Below are 12,048 nucleotides of genomic sequence, written 5' to 3' on the forward strand. Positions count from 1 at the left end.
GCGGTTACCCTAACCTGTAGATGCCGGGTCGGTCGAAGATGAGACCGATGGGAGTTCGCGCACGCCAGCGATGGATCACAATTGCCTGGCGACCTCTGGACTCTTCACACCGTGTCTGGCACTAGTTGCCTTGTAGCGATGACTAGTCGAAATGGCTTTGCTTCCGCTGTCCGATTATTCGGCGCGAACTGCCAGCGAGTCCGTATCAGAAGCAATACTCCGTCACTGATCGCGCGTCAAGTCAGGTCGTCCCCTTTTGCAACCTCTTCCCCAGCTGAAGCCTCACCTACTGCTCCCCATCGATCATTCTTCTCCGAACACGCAACGCTCATAGTGGCCGCCTCATCGCTACTCGCCGGCGCCGCATTGGCGTACAAATTTACGCCGTTGCAGGTCTTGACGATGTTCCAGGAGAAGCTCCCTGAAGTCGGATCACCGGAAGAGACAGCGTATATCGACCGCGTCGAGAAGCAACTTCAGCAATCCCGCATTGTCAAGCAAATGCGAGCGAAACCCGAGTTTGAGGAGCGCAGGATGTGGGTTAATGCGCCCGAAGAATACCGGAAGCAGGCGTTTTTGGCGGGCACCTTGAGTGGGATGGGCAAGTTTGCAGTGCCAGGAATCGTGTTTGTTAACAAGAAGACGAATCAAATTGTGTCTGTCATTCACGTCGGTAGCCTGTTGTCTGGGTTTCCTGGAATTGTGGTGTGTTTCCTGTTATCGGTCAATTTTGTCAACATCGTTCTAAAAAAGGGGTTTAACTTTATAGCACGGAGGTTTAATTGGCGCTCTGCTTGACGAAGCACTTGCGCGTGCAGTATGTCCATTGCCTGTTATTGCTGAACGGAAATGGATTTTGCTAAGTGGTCTAGGCTATTCTTCCGCTACCTGGCCAATCTGCCGTTACCGCGAATCTCAATATTAATTACCGAGCACCAACGTTCACGAATCAAGTAATTGCGATCCATTCCCACGTTACAGACGTACGAGTCGTCTTGCTTAGGTTACGTACAGCGAGCTAATATCAAGTTCTAGTTCACGACGAGTAAGTCGCTGGTCGCCGGAAGAGTTGAATCTGCACATGGTCATTTGCTTGCTGAAGCTACGGGCGTATTTCTTGTTCCAAAGAAATACAACTTAAAGAGCCTAGCTGACATGTAGAGTTCATAGATAATAGATTCGAATAGACATGTTGGCGTGTACAAACTGTCACGTCTCCTTCGGAATATATGAATACATATCTGTGCCAATAATCACGACGATCGGTCGATCCATAACTTCAGGTCCTGTAACTCTATTCTGCTGCGTATTTCTTTCGAGCCCACGCGAGAAAATTTGGAACGTCGTGAGCGGTCGTGCTGGGTAAGGCTAGGTCTTGAATAAACCGAGGAATCAAGCCGCCTCCATCGCTCTGACCGAACAAATCAGCATCATTGGCTACAATGAACAAGACCATTGAAGACCACTTACGGTAAAAGCCATGGTCCACTCAACTTTGCCATCCGGAAGCTCATGCACATACTCAATCGACGCGTACCGCCCTTTCACGCTATCCTTACTGACCGGCACATCTGCCGGCACCGAGATAATAAAGAACTCTTTGACATCTGGATCCGGCTGGATAGCTAGCACCCACTCGGGAATCTCACGAATACTAAGTGGGAACGACAGTTTATATCTCGTATGCACCCCTGAAATCCACAGTTATTAAATTACTTCTTGTATCCAAAGTCGTCGTACATAACGAACCTCTCCAGCCTGACTCGCCGGCGTCAATCTCCGTAAAACTATCCAACGTCTTGATATACTCGGCCTCGTTCTCCGTATGATTGTCGCAAATCCCAGCCTTAAACCAGTCCCATGGCTCTTGATGAACCGATATCCGTGCGATCCATTTCTCGCCCAGTAGATTGCGACAGTAAACCTGCACGCCGTGGGGATATGTTGAGCCTTTTTTCCAAGTATTAGCAACTTCGGTTATGAGCGAACGGGCGATTGAGACGGCCGTTAGCGGAGGAATTAATGCGCTTCGTGACTTTGGCCTTAGATCGAAAGTAAAGTCTGCCATTATTACGCGGTTATGTGACGTCGAAATAACTGAATCTGCTAAATACTGCGAGCTTGGCACTACTTTTAATTGGAAACACCTACAGTGTCCAGGTGCGGACGATGTCGTAGGTGAATGAGCTTGTCATCAAACAGAACGGATACCGGTTACCACCCTTTACGCGAGTGCGAGAAATAGCCTCATAGCGGACATAAACCGCCTGGGGTTTGCGATACGTATTTTCCCAGCTAGGAAATTATTGCCTACTATAATTATTGAATTATTGGCCGCTATTTTCAAAGAAGACAATTTATTGTGTTTTATGTTGCCAGCATTACTCCCGCGATGGTCCTGCGCCGGCAGATCACGGGCTATAATGCAACGCTCGAAACACCTGCAGAAGCTCATATTTACATGTGGGAGATCTATATAACACCGTATAAATGCCAGGCCAATATGCACCAACCCATTTCTTCATGCCCCCCCAACACGAGGAAATCGCGGCGACTGTTTGCAATCGTATCTTTTCAATAATCCACTGGGTCACCTCAGTGAGGTAAATCGACATAATAACTGTCCACCTCTCTGCAGTTCAACCGCCTCTCTTGCTTCCAGTATTCCTTTATCCGTTCGCAAAAAGAGCAAATCCCCTGGATCAAGTGGTTTCGTATTCTCAGCCCAATATCCTTCGATCAATCGCTTTAATCCCGGCAGTTTCATTGTCTTTTTCTTCGACGGTTTAGATTCTAGCAATGCGTGTTTTAATACCGGCTCCGCGTTGTGATATTTCAATGTGACCCATAACCGTCTCGTCGAAATGTTCTCGCTCGTGACCTGCACAGGATCGGTGTCGGGTCCTTTCCTGCTTCCCAACTGCACGTGAGATATGATACCGTGACGGTATAGTCCCAAGATAACGCCTAGATGCAGCTTCGTATATTGTATTGACGTTATAGGGACGCGCGCCGTTGAGCAGTTTTTTAGATGCGAACAGACGTAGGATAAGTTGTGTAGCGACATCGGGGAGATGTTATGGTTCCGTCAATGCAATTGGACGTGAGACGAATTAATCAAGAGCGGCAATCGATACCGTATAAGTTAAGATGTACCGCAAATAGGAATTGCTATCTTGTTCGCGAATGTCAGAAGCTTTAGCAACTATCACTATGGCAAGCAAAATCTTCGGCTTGAGGTTTAGGAAAATATTTGAAACTCCAAACGCATCTTCGTTGGACTTGTGAATCCTTATCCGTCGAGGCTCAGGTACGGTTACAGTTGCAAGCGCGGCAAAATTTTACGATTACAGCAAATAGGACCACGTCTCCCAAGGCCGTCTCTCCGGTACTCTTCACACAGCAATAACAGTGTTATAATAATTGTTTACTTGAATTTACGGCAAGTGTAAGAACTGAAACGCGTTTTGGTCGCTTTTATAGGCGCGGCAGTTTGTTCGTCGGCCATCGGCATCTTGCAGGCGCCGCACGTTAGCTAATGCTGCAGTTATCGCGTCTTTATGCTCAAAGCGTGACGTACTCGTATGATACAAGAACTTGACTTTACCCTCATGCTTATTGCCATTTGACCTCCATAGGAGCCTTGATCTTGAAGCAAATTATACTCAAGATTGAATCTAATACAGTTTAGTGTATTTACGCTTCAAAATGTTTTGATCGAAGTATGGCTCTGAGGCATTGGACTTCCGTTTGCCAGCAATTGTCGCATTAACCTTCAACTGTCCTCTGTAGTGCGCAATGGATCCATCACATCCGACGCGAGAGGGAGTCAGTAGACGAAATACGCCGTCATCGACATTAAGATCAGTAGTAGCTGGATCGTCCAGCGCTGGCATGTCCATTCCAGACGACGACAATGACGATTACAACGACACAAACATGTCTCGGTCTCGCATTCTCGCTCGACCCCGGCGCCCCGATATAGAGCACCTGCATGCATCAACACGGTCTCCCGCGTCGTCATTATCGTCATCTACGTCATCATCTGTTACGAACTATTTTAGACGAGGTCCGTCGGGTCGTGGTCTTGCAGAACGAACACGCGAGCAATCGACAGAACCGGAACAGGAAGAATTGGAAGAAGATAGAGAACAAGAAACGATTCCCGAAGAGGCGGCACCGGAAGAGAAGGTTACATTGGCGGCATCAGTTGTTCTGACCTCGCTGCCTAGTGATGCTACTGGAGCTCTTGAACTTTACGCCCGCCCCGCTACGCACAAAGTAGCCATTAAATTCAGAGCGATAGGTTCAGCTCCAATTTTGTCACATCCCGTCGCGCGGATAACGGCATCTCAGAGATTCGAGGTGGTTGTAAGGTTTCTGAGACGACAGTTGAAATGCAAGGACATAGATCCTCTTTTCGTGTATGTCAACTCTACATTTGCGCCTGCTTTAGATCAAGAAGTAGGATATTTACATGAGGTAAGGTTCCTTAGCACCCTTATTTTGAATGCGACTGACATTTGAGGTAGTGCTTTAAGATTGATGGACATTTGCATATTAGCTATTGCAACACAGCGGCGTTTGGTTGATTTTGGCTTGTCTAGGGAGTTAATGTTTGCAGGTTTATGATGTAGTTGGCTACATAGGTGGGCAACTGTTGTATATTATATTTTAAGACCTTAACCCGTTATGAATGCCCTAAAGCTCCTCATGCTGCGTCGCCTTCTTCGCCCTCTTTGGCTTTTTGGGTGCTCTTGCCCCTTCTGCTGGGGTAGCGAAACCGCTTAGAAACTCGTACAGTGGCTCCTTCTTGTGTTCACCAGCGTAGTTGTGTCTATGTTCGCCAACATCGTCTTTGGTGACTACAACAATCGTCGGATATTTTGTAACCCCAAACTCTTTCGAAACAACCTTTTCCGACTTCTGAATTATACCAAAGTTGGCTGTTCCCGCGTAATCTATGGCAAGGCCCTTATACATTGGTGGAGTATTCGCATTATTGTGGAACAAAAGAACATTGGGAGACTTGCTCTATACTGAATTAGAATATTTCCTCTCAAAGGACGAGTAGACGACGACCGGCACAGCCTACCTCTTCTATCCAAGTCCGAAAGTTCTCAGCTTTAAGCCGTTGCACTTTATTCGGGATCTTAGTCAAGATTGTATCAACAATAGCCTTTGCCGTCCGTCCGCCTTCATAATCCTCAATATATGGGTTCGAAGGAACTTTGCTGTTTGGCCGGAATATCTTGAGCGTCGGATATCCTCGGACATTGTAGCGCGAGCACAGGGGCTGGTTAGACTGGTCGTCGCATCTAACCGCGGCGACTTTCGCGACTCCGGTTAGTGATTTGGCCGCTTTTGTATACTGGGGTCGAAGGTTCTTGCAGTGCCCACCTATTTACATGATGTCTTAGCTCGTTGATTTAATGGGCAAAGAGTACATACACCACTCTGCATAAAACTCCACAATAGATGTATAGTTTGTATCATAAATCTCGGTCTTGAATGTCTTGGGGGTGAGATTGATCACAGCCGTATCGGAGCCATAAAATCCTGCCAAAGCTGGAGAGATCAAAACTAATAGCTGAACAGCTAGTATAATAGTGGTGAAAAGCATTGCGCCTGAAGTGGGAGGTGAACTGTAATAGACGGTACAGACCCAACTTTTGAACATTCAAAGCGCGGATGCGAAGGATTAAGGTTTGGAGGTCGGTCAAGACTAAACCGAATCACAAGTTCAAGTGAACGGGTAGACCACTCCGTTTATTGCCTTGCGTATCGATAGAGGTTGGTTTAATCTACAGAACCAGCAACATCAAATTGCTGTTAGTACCTTCAAGGTGAGGTCATCTCACTGAATATTGCGCTAGACGCTGCGATGGCTATCCAAGGTCCACCACCGTCGCTGAAGTTCGTCACGATCTTTATTAAGCGAGCGAATGAGCTAGAGAAATCTGATCCGGTTATAGCCTATTACTGTACAGAAACCATTAATGTTTGTTCAATTCGGATGAATGATGCTTACAGTGCGTATTAGGTAAATATTATGCAATTGAAGAGGCATTGGCAGCGAAAGTGCACCAGACAGACCCTGCCGCTGCAGAATATGTCACACACTTGTTAGATCTTATTGAGAAGGTACTAGCCCTGGCATCCTCACTGTGTGGGCATTGTTTGACATTATTAGGATAAAATCCAACTGCAGGATCATGACACAATAACAGACGAATTGGTGGGACAGGCATACGTTGAGAAATTTGCTACTCGGGTATTTGCAAATGCGGACAAAGATATAATTAATAGAAAGTCAACGAAGTAAGCTTTTGCCGCCTTCTTTTTTGTGAAGATAATAATCTAGAATTGCATAGGGCAACGGCTTCGAATTTACTCGCTGCATCAAATTTCCTGGAGCTTCTGAAGCTCTTTGGAGAACCAGACCAGGGCCTTCTAGACCGTATCAAATACTGCAAGTTTCATGCTGCCAGAATCTTAAAGGCCTACGCTGCAGGTGAAGATCCCAACGCATATGAGTCGCCGGAAATTGCTGCACAAGCTCCGTCGCCAGAGCCGGAAACATCAACAATCGACGATCTGTCCAGCTCTGTTCAAGCAGTGTCATTGGACTTTACCTCATCCGCCCCTTCAGTACCGTCTACCCTTTCTTTCCCGACAACGTATTCTCAGTCACCTTCTGCGCCTGCATTTGCTCCTATTACTGCGCCTTCTGCACCTTCCCCGCCTATGTTTACGCCTCCCCCTGCAGCTCCGCCAATTGTCTCGGCACCATCGGCACAGTCATATCATCATCAACAACAACAGCACGTATCAAAGGTTGAAGTGCAGCAGATTATGGATGAGGCACAGAGATTCTCATTGGCACAGAAACATTCGAGATATGCTATTTCGGCGCTAAATTATGAAGACGTTGATACCGCGGTCAGAGAGCTGAAGACGGCTCTAAAACTTTTGGGGGAGAATGTATAATGGCATAGAATGTGAGGCGAAGAATTTGTATGAATATGTCATCTCGGTGTTTGAGTTACGGTTATCTATTTAGTGGCGTAAAGATGCGCATGAACTTGTAGCCACCTATGAAATCTCAGTTGCTCTTGCCATTGAACATATGTCTGCCTAATAACCCAGTAATCGATAAACCCGTTTCTAGCGCTGTATACAACTAATCCTAATTTACTACCCCCTAATTTACACTAATGTAATCGATAACGCTTGAATTTCGGTGGTTCTGGACTATCAGTATGATATATATTGGTGTCAGAATGCCGTCCGTAGCAGTAACTAGTGGAATGCAGCCGAGAAGTCTCTTCTCCTGATTTGGCGGTGGTTATCACTGGCTGATGGTCGGAAACAGATAAATCCAGGGCGGACACACTCGTGTCTGTCATATACTGGTAGTCGTTATTAATATATTGATCGAAACTTATGCTGCCACATTCAGCGCTTGGCATGTGTTGTCCATATGCAAAAGTAGTTACACCAGGAATTGAGCTCTCGTCATTAGCGTAGGTTTCGTCAGCTCTGTCATTTTCAGGTACTCTGTAATCTAGGCACTCGGGATACGAAAGCAGAGTGTTATTGATTTGAACGGCTCTCCCGGAGAGGTCATCTCTACCGTCGTATAGCGGTATCGTCGGTACCGAGGGATCAAAGTCACCGTCGGCAGTTTCACTGTAGCAGTTGCCTACGCAAGACCCTTCACAGAACGAGGACGGATAATAGGCATCATTCTCATAGTGCTCATCATTCGTGGAAGTTGGATGTCCCAGGAACCATTCTTGATAGTCACGTGCTGCAGTCGCTGTCGATGGCCGGTACATACGATCTTCTTGATGGAAGCTGTATTGATTGTGCTCTGTCGATTTGTAAATTGCCCGGTTTGGAACAATACTCGATACTTGACTAAACATTTTCGGTGCACTGCTGTAAGGCGAGTATTCTTGAACTATTCTTAAAAGCTCCTTTGGATGGGGTAAAAATTGCGGAACTTCTACAGCCACAGATGGAGTAGTGTCCAAAGCTGCCACAGAGCTGGATGTTTGCGTATTGCCGACTGGAGTAGTCTGTGCAATTGCACTTTCTTCGAGAGCAGCCACTACTCTCCTTTCATGTGCATGAACAGGCCACGGTGAAATAATCGCATTTTGGTCCTGAGCAAGTTGTCTTCGTTTCGTAACTTGTGACGAAGATCCATTATACTCTTCATTGGACATCTCAGCGCCATCTGTTATACTCTTTTGCTCACTAGGCCGAGACAGCGATAACTGGTCCTTCGCAGTCGGCACCGTGTTGATGGTGCCTTCCATTAACTCAGCGTCTCTCATATGACTTGTGTAGTCATGAACCGAGCTGGATTGCTTCGGTTCCGAAATCATCACTACTTTCTCATGGCGCGCTACCCTGCTGGACTTTGATGGCTCCGTCAGTTTCTCAATTCTCGTGAACGCCAAGTCTGGAACTGCACAACAATTGTAAGCAAATCAGCGATATGTCGAGTAGCATCGTTCTACCTCCTGAGCTAGGCCTATTACTGGCCTGGCGGCCGTGATTAAAGATGCCTGCTGAAGGCTTATGCGGAAGCTGCCTTGAGGTCAGATTCAGGAATCGTAAACAGGTTACATCGATTTACCGTAAGTCGAGATGAAGAAATACTCTCTGTAATATTGGCAAGCGTAGACACTAAACCAGCGATCGGTTTGGACTTCTTGGTCGTCTTCGTCCGGTATGACTTCTTGCCACGTCTTTTTCTCCCCTCATGCCCTCCTTCAGAACTCGAAGCATCGAGCCTGCCTTTTTCCTTGCCTTTTCCTTCTGTCACTGGAACGCTTCTTCTCTTCTTTTTCCTAGAGCCACGATCGTCTCGCATTGGCCTGCGGGTAGGCTTGTCAAACGGCTTCATGTAGTGAGCTGACTTAGCAGAGGGCTCCTGATTCTTAGCCAACCCTCCCGATAACTCCTTGAATGGCGTTTTGTCAAGCACGTCGTCTGAATTCACTGGTAGCTCAGATCTTAGTTCCTGCTGTCTCACATTAATTTCATCCTCGTATTGTGCGTAGTGACTGGACGACCAATGGATCGGCTGATCACCCTTGTTAGGAGACATAACGCTATCTGACAAACACGATCGGGTCTCCAATAAAGAGCTATCTGAAGACTTAAATTCTCTTGTTCTCATGCTTTCCTTATTGCTCTTGTTCTTGCTCCTCTCGCTGCGTCGCGTCGATTGTGTTTGACAAATCGAGCCTGACTGGGCGGCCATCGCCACATGCTCTGATTTTATCCTCGCTGCCTGATCCTGGACAAACCGTGTGGCAATGTAAACCTCTGGACCGCTTGTATGCTGTTGGTCAATATTTTCTTGCACCGCGGTAACATTTTCATGCGAGAGCGGCAATACGCATGACATATCTAAATAGTACCTGAATTAACAGGGAGGTTTGGGTCAACACAAAATAGACAGCTGCTGATTCTCATGCAAAGACAAAAGTCAGAATGACAGAGTGTATAAGTCAGTCAAATACAGAAGATTGCGTGCATGTGAGCAACAACACAGCGTTCTTGCGCGCATACTTTGTACGACATCTGTACAACGTATGTGGAAAGGTATAAACAGTTTGGAGGTCTGTGCGACCTCCATTTTCGCCTTCACTTGAGCCGTTCTTCGGGTACGATGGACAATTCTGCTGGACCACGGGCATTTGTTGGCAAGGATGTGACAAGTATTTCGATATTGCGATAGTATGATGGGTGTACATACTCTCGTATAGGATTCATCACGAATGGTCCAATGACGCGACTAGACAATAATTGAACCATCATGCATTATTGGTTACTCCAATACTCATTATGATGAGCGCGCTGCCGAGATGTACTCTCAAATAAGATAAGTTTTGTCAATTACAATAATTGGTAAGTTACAACTGCCCTTTGCCATTCTCCACCAACGCGCGCTACAAAACTTTGAAAAACTGTGTAACTAAAGCCTATAATATAAACACAAGCAATCATGAATCATGGCCAAGAGCATAAACTGTCAAAGGCAAAAGCAAAACATAAAAATAAAACAGAAAACATAAAAATAGAAACGCAGGACAACTGATCAAATAAGTCATGGAAAGCCAACGAACGCCCTTTCAAACACAACAATGATTACCTAACACATGCCAAACACGTCCTTATCGAACAACCCCAACCCCCCCAACCCATCAAAACAGCAGATAGCGGTCCAACCCTAATCACAGTTGTGCTTCATTATGCAGCCTAGCCAAGTTGATCATTCTGGTCAGTCTCTCCTCCGTAACGTCGAAGCACTGAGGCATATAAGCGTACTCAGCTGCATCCATCTTGCGTTCAATCCGGTTACTAGGTAATGACCCAATTGTCGAACTATACTGGCAGTCGTACCTATACCCCTCATCCTCCAGCAGGATCATACGAACCAGTGCTTTAGCAGCTAGGAAAATGCGCGGCATACCACGGCCATTAAATCCGACAATGCAGTATTCTTGACCAGAAGGGACCTTCCCCACGAGTGGGAAGTCATCCGCCGAGAACCCCATTGTGCCAGTCCATTGCTTGACAATCTTGTAGTCCACCGAATAGTCTCCGTTGGTCCCCCTATCGCCAAAGACAGTCTTAGGAGGTGCAAGATAATGAGCGTTATCAAAGCATAAGGTCTGCGTAAAAAAATATCTCACAAATAGGTCAAGGCTCCCCTCGATTTCGGTCTCAAGCGTGGTCTTGTTATTGAGCGACTCAGTATCGTTCCCCATGCCAAACTGCCTGCCACCACCCAAAACGAAGTTTCCGTTTGGTCTTTGAATCAAATATTCCCAACCTCTGTGGAAATCCATAGTGGTGATATTATGGTTCGGGTCTAAGCTCAGTTTACGACGGTTGCCGACAGGCGCAACCTCAACAGCATGACCACGAACCGGAGTGACCAACACCGCGCTATTCCGTGAATTTGTTGCGCCAGGAACGTCCGATGACATAGAGAGCAGAGTGTCGATATAGCCGTTCGTAGCATGCACAACCTTATTGGCCAGAACAGTGCCCCGTGAAGTAGTAATCTTGTGCAAATATGACAACTTCTTCGGGAATATTCTTAATGAGTTCATATCCACGCGTTCAAACTCATCCGATTCAGAGTCACTCGTGGTGTTGCTGCCCGCGGAGAACGGAGCTGCACCATTAGATTGGTTCAGTGCGACTCGGAGGACGCGCGTATGAGTCTGCAAATTGAGTCCACGAATAAGACTTTGTTCAATAAGATGAGAAACCAATTTCGTAGGTGAGATTGGCGAACCTGGTGACACGATAGCACCGAAACACCCTTGGATACCAGTCACCTAGGGTAGGTCAGTACAACGTATAGCGTCAGAATACCAAAGTACCTCCCTACCTTCACGGCTTCGTGGCGCATGTACACCTTGACATCATGTACGTCCCCTCCAAGATCACGCATCATAGTAAGCTCCCGGAGACCTTCGTCAAGCTCTTCCTGACTGAGGAACACTTGCCAAGTTTCGCCGGCATGACCAGTTTCACAATCGACACCCGCTTCTTTGATTAGTCTCTTAACAGCTTCAAAATTATCTCGTTCGAATTTGCTTAGTCGAACTGCCTCCTCAGGACCGTACTTCGTTGCAATTTTGCTCGTATAAGTGTAAAAGTCCGGTCGCAGATGACCGCCGTTGCGTCCTGACGCACCTAATCAATATCGGGATTAGAGCCTGATGCAACAATTATGCAACTAAATGCTACCTTCACAAGCATCACCGGCCTCGAGCATGACGATACTCAATCCAGGATAAGCCTTCAATGCATGATATGCAACACTGGCGCCGCTAAAACTGCTTCCAATAATTACAAGGTCGGCTCTCGCAGGTAGTTCTGATGTTGTTCGAAACATGGCAAACTTTGTCGGAGGATCAAGCCAGGCGGATAATCGCGATGCGGAAGGTGTCAATTCGGGCCCGGACGGCATCGTTGGTTGCTGAGGTCCTTTGCAAGCAAATCGAAATC

General features: G+C 46.7%; 8 protein-coding genes across 8 annotated transcripts; 3 read left to right on the forward strand and 5 right to left on the reverse strand.

Annotated features, from left to right (window-relative positions):
• Positions 1-73: 73 nt before the first annotated feature.
• POJ06DRAFT_87623 (HotDog domain-containing protein) lies at positions 74-1,299 on the forward strand. The gene is made up of 4 exons (XM_056191691.1): positions 74-705; positions 770-817; positions 873-983; positions 1,036-1,299. The coding sequence occupies exons 1-4, from the start codon at positions 139-141 to the stop codon at positions 1,159-1,161; spliced, it is 852 nt and encodes a 283-aa protein (XP_056044511.1). The 5' UTR covers positions 74-138; the 3' UTR covers positions 1,162-1,299.
• On the reverse strand, positions 1,047-2,216 carry POJ06DRAFT_87620 (uncharacterized protein). The gene is made up of 3 exons (XM_056191690.1): positions 1,750-2,216; positions 1,471-1,691; positions 1,047-1,411 (listed from the first exon to the last, which is right to left on the reverse strand). The coding sequence occupies exons 1-3, from the start codon at positions 2,066-2,068 to the stop codon at positions 1,295-1,297; spliced, it is 657 nt and encodes a 218-aa protein (XP_056044512.1). The 5' UTR covers positions 2,069-2,216; the 3' UTR covers positions 1,047-1,294.
• Positions 2,217-2,338: 122 nt separating this feature from the next.
• POJ06DRAFT_221227 (ribosomal protein S8) lies at positions 2,339-3,234 on the reverse strand. Its single transcript, XM_056185620.1, has one exon. It carries the CDS (start codon positions 3,065-3,067, stop codon positions 2,591-2,593), a length of 477 nt encoding a protein of 158 aa, XP_056044513.1. The 5' UTR covers positions 3,068-3,234; the 3' UTR covers positions 2,339-2,590.
• Positions 3,235-3,447: 213 nt separating this feature from the next.
• On the forward strand, positions 3,448-4,679 carry POJ06DRAFT_250351 (ubiquitin-like autophagy protein Apg12-domain-containing protein). Its single transcript, XM_056187280.1, has 3 exons — positions 3,448-3,722; positions 3,793-4,482; positions 4,533-4,679. Exons 2-3 carry the CDS (start codon positions 3,799-3,801, stop codon positions 4,590-4,592), a joined length of 744 nt encoding a protein of 247 aa, XP_056044514.1. The 5' UTR covers positions 3,448-3,722; positions 3,793-3,798; the 3' UTR covers positions 4,593-4,679.
• POJ06DRAFT_250353 (thioredoxin-like protein) lies at positions 4,680-5,638 on the reverse strand. The gene is made up of 3 exons (XM_056187281.1): positions 5,452-5,638; positions 5,096-5,400; positions 4,680-5,034 (listed from the first exon to the last, which is right to left on the reverse strand). Exons 1-3 carry the CDS (start codon positions 5,621-5,623, stop codon positions 4,702-4,704), a joined length of 810 nt encoding a protein of 269 aa, XP_056044515.1. The 5' UTR covers positions 5,624-5,638; the 3' UTR covers positions 4,680-4,701.
• A 246-nt stretch (positions 5,639-5,884) lies between these two features.
• On the forward strand, positions 5,885-6,990 carry POJ06DRAFT_267231 (Vta1 like-domain-containing protein; the record flags this gene model as incomplete). Its single annotated transcript, XM_056189220.1, has 4 exons — positions 5,885-5,984; positions 6,044-6,144; positions 6,194-6,321; positions 6,375-6,990. The coding sequence occupies 4 exons, from the start codon at positions 5,885-5,887 to the stop codon at positions 6,988-6,990; spliced, it is 945 nt and encodes a 314-aa protein (XP_056044516.1).
• Positions 6,991-7,214: 224 nt separating this feature from the next.
• On the reverse strand, positions 7,215-9,427 carry POJ06DRAFT_267232 (uncharacterized protein; the record flags this gene model as incomplete). Its single annotated transcript, XM_056189221.1, has 3 exons — positions 7,215-8,479; positions 8,532-8,601; positions 8,651-9,427. 3 exons carry the CDS (start codon positions 9,425-9,427, stop codon positions 7,215-7,217), a joined length of 2,112 nt encoding a protein of 703 aa, XP_056044517.1.
• An 829-nt stretch (positions 9,428-10,256) lies between these two features.
• On the reverse strand, positions 10,257-12,010 carry POJ06DRAFT_267233 (FAD dependent oxidoreductase; the record flags this gene model as incomplete). Its single annotated transcript, XM_056189222.1, has 3 exons — positions 10,257-11,372; positions 11,426-11,733; positions 11,788-12,010. 3 exons carry the CDS (start codon positions 12,008-12,010, stop codon positions 10,257-10,259), a joined length of 1,647 nt encoding a protein of 548 aa, XP_056044518.1.
• Positions 12,011-12,048: the final 38 nt, after the last annotated feature.

Source organism: Lipomyces tetrasporus, assembly GCF_029532465.1.
Source record: "Lipomyces tetrasporus strain NRRL Y-64009 chromosome Unknown POJ06scaffold_4, whole genome shotgun sequence".
NCBI lineage: Eukaryota > Fungi > Ascomycota > Lipomycetes > Lipomycetales > Lipomycetaceae > Lipomyces > Lipomyces tetrasporus.